Here is a 7,500-nt window from a genome sequence, read left to right as displayed (position 1 = left end):
CAAAGGAGAAGTTAATCCGAGTAGGGAGAGTGGGAGGGGAAAGGAGAGTTTGTGTTTGATAAGGTTCACATGTGTTATCCACGGCCACCACATCGTCATCTACTCCAAAGGCTACGGAGAGTGTGTTAATCCCGTTTGGCAGGTGAGTTAGGGAGAGGTTAGACGGGAGTGTAAGGGAGGTTAGGACCAAGGGAGAAGTTAATCGGAGCAGGGAGAGTGGGAGGGGAAAGGAAAGTTTTTATATATATATATATATATATATATATATATATATATATATATATATATATATATATATAATTCAATTATGATTTTGTCCCCTTCTGGTGTGTAGATTTTAAGTGAGAAAGTTTGCAGGTCACTTTTCGCATTACAGTCAAGGGGAGTTTAGAAGGGAGGTTTAGATCCAGAGGCAGGGTGGAAGGGAGGAGAAGGGAAAGATTGAGCTTGGCAGAGTCCACACGTTCCATTCATGACCCCCCTCACCCATGCCTAGTATAAGGTGTTAAGTAGAGTTTGCCTGTCCAGTTTCGCTGATGAGCCAGGGAGAGTTTAGAAGGGAGACTAAGGAACGTATTGACGAAGGGAGAAGCCAATCACATCAGGGAGAGAAGGAGAAGGGAGAGTTTGAGTTATGTAGGGAACACACATACATTTGAGGGTCCTTTCTGATACATATTTTTGGGGGGGCTGTGGAGAGTTTGCCAATCCCATCTTGCAGGAGAGTCTAGGAGAGTTGAAAAGGGAGATTAAGGAAAGTTAGGACCAAGGGAGAAGCCAATTAGATCAGGGAGAAAGGGAGGAGCAGGGAGAATGTGAGTTAAGTAGGGAGCACACATCCTTCTGAGGGGCCTTCCTGAAGCATAGTTTTTTAGGACTGTGGAGAGTTTGCCAATCCCATCTTGCAGGAGAGTCTGGGAGTGTTGAAAAGGGAGATTAAGGAGAGTAAGGACCAAGGGAGAAGCCAATCAGATCAGGGAGAAAGGGAGGAGAAGGGAGAATAAAGGGAAATCGTCGTCCACACATTCTTCCTCCTTTCCGCCCTCACTTACGCCCAGGATTTCTTCTGCCGCGTCTCGTTTCCTCCCTATCTTCCTCCTTCCCTCCCCCCTCCATCACCTGCTTCCCTCACACAATACCTCCTTTGGCAAATATTCCTCTCCTCCCTCCCTCCCTCCCTCCCCTCCCTCCCTCCCTCTCTTTCTTCCCTCAATACCCCGCTGCCATTCATTGCAAATTTCCTTCTCCTTGCTCACACTCTCTCCCCTCCCCTCCTCTCTTCTTCTCTCCTTCCTTTCCACTCTTTCTTCTCTTCTTTGCTTCCCTCCCTCCCTCTGGGCCTATCTTTGCAAACCCAAATCCCTCCTTCCCTCTCCCTTCCTTTCCTCCCCCTCTCTCCCTCCCTTTCCTCCCCCTCCCTCCCTCCCATTGCTCCCCCCTCCTTTCCTCCCCCTTTTTTCCCTCCTTCCCTCGCCTCCTCTCCCTTTCCTCCCATCCCTCCTTCCCTCCCTCTCCCTTCCTCTCATCCCTTCCCTTTCTCCCTCTCTCCTACTCTTCCTTTGCCTCTTCCCCTGTTCCTCTCTCCCTCTCCTTCCTGCCCCCAGCTTTCCCCTTCCTCTCCCTCCCTTCTCTCCCTCCCTCCCTCTTTTTCTTCTCCAGGAATTCTCTGCAAATCTCCTTCTCCTTACACACCTCTTTATCTCACCTCTTCCCTCCCTCCCTCCCCTCCCTTCCTCTCTCCTTCCCTCCTGCCCTTCCTCTCTCCCTTCCTTCCTTCCTTCCTCCCTACCAATCCTGTCCACCTACTTACCTGCCTTCCTACCTACTTACCATTCATGTCTACCCATGTACCACCCTACCTTCCTACCTACCTACCTACCAGTCATTCACTAAACCTATCAACCAACCTCTCTCTCTCTCTCTCTCTCTCTCTCTCTCTCTCTCTCTCTCTCGTGACATAGTTATGATAGTGGAGGTAAAGATTTAGGATAATGTAGGAGGCATCGAAGACCAATATGCCTGTGACGGCTCTTATTGGAGGGGAGGGAGAGAGAGAGAGAGGCGGGGGAGGAAATAGGTAAATAGATAGAGAGGGGGATAGAAAGTGAATGAATATGGGGAGAGAGAGAGAGAGAGGGAGGGAGGGAGGGGAAAAATGAGAGAGATTTTGCAAAGGATGAAATATGGCTCGATAACATCACAACTACCACCATCACTACCACAACTACCACCATCACTACCACAACTACCACCATCCCTACCACAACTACCACCATTACTACCACAACTACCACCATCACTACCACAACTACCACCATCCCTACCACAACTACCACCATTACTACCACAACTACCACCATCCCTACCACAACTACCACCATTACTACCACAACTACCACCATCCCTACCACAACTACCACCATCACTACCACAACTACCACCATTACTACCACAACTACCACCATTACTACCACAACTACCACCATTACTACCACAACTACCACCATTACTACCACAACTACCACAATTACTACCACAACTACCACTGTCACTACCATAATTACCACCATCACTACCACAACTACCACCATTACTACCACAACTACCACCATTACTACCACAACTACCACAATCACTGCCACAACTACCACCACTACTTTCACTGTCACTAGCATTCATTCGTTATTATTATTATTATTATTATTATTATTATTATTATTACTGCCGTTATTATTATTATTATTATGGTAATTTTGGACCCCCCCCTCTCTCTCTCTCTCTCTCTCTCTCTCTCCCCCTCTCCCTCTCTCTCAGAACAATATCCATTCTCATTCGCTCATCAGATTAACCCTATCCCTCCCTCCCCCTCCCCCCCTCCCTCATTCTTTCTCCTCCCCTCCCCTCCCCTCCGCTCCCCCCTCTTTCCATCTCTCTTCTCTCCCCCCTCTCCCCTCCCTCATTCTTTCTCCTCCCCTCCCTCCCTCCTTCCTCATATTTTCTCTCCCTTTCCCTCCTCCCCTTTATCATTCTTCTCTCCCTCCCCCCCAACTTTCTCCCTTCCTCTCTCCAGTTATATCTCCCTTTTTTCTCACTTTCTCTCCCTTCTCTCACATTCTTCCCTCCATTCTCCCTTATTTTTCTCTCTCCCTTATTTTTTTTCTGTTCCTCCCTCCCTCCATCGCATTTTCCTGCTCCCTCCCCTCCCTTCGTTTCTCCCTCTCATGTCCCTCCCTTCCTCCCTCCTCCCTCCTTCCCTCCCTCCCTCCCTCCCCCACACCACTCTCTCCGTCCTCTCCTTTTCCTCCCTCTCCCTCTTTCAACCCTCCCTCCCTCCACTCTCTCTCTCTCCCTTTTCCTCCCTCTACTTTTTCATCCTACCCCTCCCTCTCTCCCTCTCCCTTTTTATCCCTCCCCTCCCTCTCTCCCTCCCTCCCCTCTCTCTCTCCCTCCCTCCCCTCTCTCTCTCCCTCCCTTCCCTCTCTCCCTCTCCTTTTTTATCCCTCCCTTTTCCTCCCCCTCTCCCTCCCTTCCATTTCCTCCCTCCTTCTTTATCCCTCCCTCCCTCCCTCTACACCACTCTCTCCCTCCCTCCCACTCCTTTTTTATCCCTTCCTCCCTCCCTCCCTCATCTCCCTTCTCCCTGCCATAATCTCCCTGCATTTCTCGTGGCCTCAACCCGTTCACTACGCGTTTTAGTCTCGTCTACATCGTTATGGCTGCACCGCTAATCCCGGCACACCGTTACTACCTGTGTATCTTGCCTACCACATCCCCCCCCTCCCCTCTCTCTCTCTCTCTCTCTCTCTCTCTCTCTCTCTCACACACACACACATTTCCCTTCCCCTCTCCTTTCCTCTTCTCCCCTCCCCTCCCCTCCCCTGCCCTCCCCTCCCCCCCCTCCCGTATACACGTAGTTAAGGTAAAACTGTAGGTTATTATCTCAGACGTAGGCCAGTGCTAGGTAGGTAGGTAAGTAAGTAGTTGGGTAGATAGGTGGGTGGGTAGGTAGGTAGATAGGTGGGTAGGTAGGTAGGTAGTTAGTTGGGTAGATAGGTTGGTAGGTGGGTGGGTAGGTAGGTTGGTAGGTGGGTGGGTGGGTAGGTAGGTTGGTAGGTGGGTGGGTGGGTAGGTAGGTAAGTAGGTTGATAGATACTGTAGGTAGGTAGGCGGGTAAATATGTGTATAAATAATTAAGTATATATATATATATATTGTATATACACCACACAGCACCACTAACAACCCAACCACCAATTACAGGTCGACTCTTGCTCCGAGGACTACCGGCTGCTCTTCAGACACCAGGCCTGCGCTGATGTGCCGGGGTCAGAGAGCTTCAGTAAGTCCATTTATACCTCAGCACTTCTTCGTGACTAGCACCAATATTCTAGCGTTAATCCAGTGTTACAACTCAGCAGTCTAATTAGGCCAAGTTAAGGTGAACAGGATAGAGCCACTGCCTTCATCTGAGGGAACTGGGGCAGGAAATTTAGCTTCTGTAATCCCCCCTCGAAATTTAGTTTCAGTAATCCTATCTATCTGTTGCAAAACGACTTAATCCCATACGGGGTGGCCACAAACAAATCGCCTCCACGTCGTCCCCCGCCATTTCACTGCCTTGCTCCCATCTCACACCCCCCTCTCTCATACACCTGTCCACTCCATCCCTCCATACACCTGTCCTCTCCATCCCTCCATACACCTGTCCTCTCCATCCCTCCATACACCTGTCCACTCCATCCCTTCATACACCTGTCCACTCCATCCCTCCATACACCTGTCCACTCCATCCCTTCATACACCTGTCCACTCCATCCCTCCATACACCTGTCCACTCCATCCCTCCATACACCTGTCCACTCCATCCCTCCATACACCTGTCCTCTCCATCCCTCCATACACCTGTCCTCTCCATCCCTCCATACACCTGTCCTCTCCATCCCTCCATACACCTGTCCCCTCCATCCCTTCATACACCTGTCCACTCCATCCCTCCATACACCTGTCCACTCCATCCCTCCATACACCTGTCCACTCCATCCCTCCATACACCTGTCCACTCCATCCCTCCATACACCTGTCCACTCCATCCCTCCATACACCTGTCCACTCCATTCCTCCATACACCTCTCCACTCCATCCCTCCAGATAGATATACTGTGGCTGCAGGTGGATAGATAAATTTTGGCTGCAGATAGATAGATAGGTAGATAAATTTTTGAATATCAGTAACTACAGGGGGGAAAAAAAGGTTATTCGAATTCCAATAAACGCAAGACGAAAAAAAACTCTACGCATTTTTCACGCCAGCTTTCAATATTAAACCATGATTGTAATATTGGATGGAGTGTAGTTATGAATTAGGGATGCGTCTCCTTGGTTACTAGTCCAAATCAGGAATGGATTTATAGGTTATTGGATGGACCGTGACATTAGGCCTGCGTCTCCTTGGTTACTAGTCAGAATAAGGAATGGTAGGACGGACGATGACAGCACTATCGTAATTAAATAATGGAGAAATGTCGATGTGTGTACGTGAAAATGATAGGGACACACACACACGGAGTAAGTATTAGAATGTGTGTGTGTGTGTGTGTGCGTATTTTGAAGGTCGAGGGTTAAGTGTTTGTTTTTTGAAGTGTGTGTGTGTGTGTGAGGTCAATCAACGTCTCCCTATTACACACACACACACACACATTCTCGTACTTACTCCGCTGTGTGTGTGTGTGTGTGTGTGCATCGGGCGTGAAGTGAGTGTGCATTGTGTGGTGGGGTGGGCAATATAGGAAGGTAGCGTGTTTGGTAGAGCGAAAATAACACCGCCTAAAGTTTTCTCTGACGGGGGTGGAGTGGAGGGAGGGAGTGTGTTTGGGGTCGTAACACATTTCACGTTGCGACTTCTTCTCGTCTCTCCTCCCTCCTTCTCATGTCTCCCTTCTCTCCCTGTCCTTAAATCCTTCTCTCCCTGCCTAGACGAGGAGCTGGTGTGCCTGGGGTCGTGGAAGGAAGGCGCCAATCACAACTTGGATTATTTTTTGCATTCTTCTTTTACTAATCCCTTCCTTATCTCCATTTCTCCCTCTTTCTCTCCCTTCTCCCTTCTCTCCCTGTTCACAAATCCTTCTCTCCCTGCCCAGACGAGGAGCTGGTGTGCCTGGGGTCGTGGAAGGATGGGGCCAATCACTACCTGGTCGGCAAGATCGGGCACATCCACGCCAAATCCGACGAGGACCGATATCGCTGCTTCATCTTAGAGCGGCCGCGGCATCCCAACAACGCGCACACGTGGAACCTTGCGCAGTCTGCCGATGCCACGTGTCAGGGTCTGATATCTGCGCACGAGGGAAGCAAGACGATGAAGTTGACGAAAGGTGAGTTAGAGAGAGAGAGACTGATGAAAGGTGAGTTAACGTAGGTACACAGACGAGAGAGAGAGAGAAAGCATGAAAGGTGAGTTAACGTAGGTACACAGACGAGAAAGAGAGAGAGAGGGAGAGAGAGTTAGAGAGAGAGAGAAAGCATGAAACTGACGAGAGGTGGGTAGATAGACGAGAGAGAGAGAGAGAGAGAGAAGCTGACAAAAGATTTGATAAGTCTTGGTAGGTTTGGTAGGAATGTTGGTAGTTGTGGTTGGAATGTTGGTAACTGTAGGAATAGTGGTAGCAGTGTTGGTATGAGTGGTAGTAGTAGTGGTAATAATACAGGTAGTCACCGTATGAGTGGTAGTAATGTTGGTAGTGGTGGTAGTAATGTCGGTAGTGGTGGTAGTAATGTCGGTAGTGTTGGTAGTAATGTTGGTAGTGGTGGTAGTAATGTTGGTAGTGGTGGTAGTAATGTTGGTAGTTGTGGTAGTAATGTTGGTAGTGGTGGTAGTAATGTTGGTAGTGGTGGTAGGAATGTTGGTAGTGGTGGTAGGAATATTAGTTATAGTAATTGTGATAGTAATGTTGGTAGTGGTGGTAGTAATGTTGGTAGTGGTGGCAGTAATATTAGTAGTTATAGTAATGTTGGTAGTGGTGGTAGTAATGTTGGTAGTGGTGGCAGTAATATTAGTAGTTATAGTAATGTTGGTAGTTGTGTTAGGAATGTTGGTAGTGGTGGTAGTAATGTTGGTAGGGGTGGCAGTAATATTAGTAGTCATAGTAATGTTGGTAGTGGTGGTAGGAATGTTGGTAGGGGTGGCAGTAATATTAGAAGTTATAGTAATGTTGGTAGTGGTGGTAGGAATGTTGGTAGTGGTGGTAGGAATGTTGGTAGTTAATAATCCTCCACACACAGTTTATACGTAACATTTTAAAGGCTTCATGTTAGTTCATAATTTTACACAGAGAATTATGGGAATGCGTAGGCACAGGAATTATTATTATTATTATTATTATTATTATTATTATTATTATTATTTTTACATAATCCGATTTACTATATACTTACCGTGATGTATTTAAATTTACTGTGCCCTGCCCTACACTGACCTACCCTACCCTACCCTACCCTAACCTA

At 48.2% G+C, this 7,500-nt stretch overlaps 1 protein-coding gene across 1 annotated transcript in view; it reads left to right on the top strand.

Annotated features, from left to right (window-relative positions):
* Window positions 1–7,500, top strand: part of LOC145390753 (uncharacterized) — a 30,743-nt gene that overhangs the window by 3,129 nt on the left and 20,114 nt on the right. Inside the window, exons 4-5 of the mRNA XM_080265550.1 lie at window positions 4,261–4,339; window positions 6,138–6,371. Coding sequence (XP_080121676.1) covers window positions 4,261–4,339; window positions 6,138–6,371 — 313 coding nt within the window. The remainder of the gene's footprint in view (window positions 1–4,260; window positions 4,340–6,137; window positions 6,372–7,500) is intronic.

The sequence above is a fragment of the Coenobita brevimanus genome, chromosome 15 (genome assembly GCF_032717465.1).
Source record: "Coenobita brevimanus isolate Jiangsu-jjx chromosome 15, ASM3271746v2, whole genome shotgun sequence".
Taxonomy (NCBI): domain Eukaryota; kingdom Metazoa; phylum Arthropoda; class Malacostraca; order Decapoda; family Coenobitidae; genus Coenobita; species Coenobita brevimanus.
This window is presented reverse-complemented; position numbering and strand designations above follow the sequence as displayed.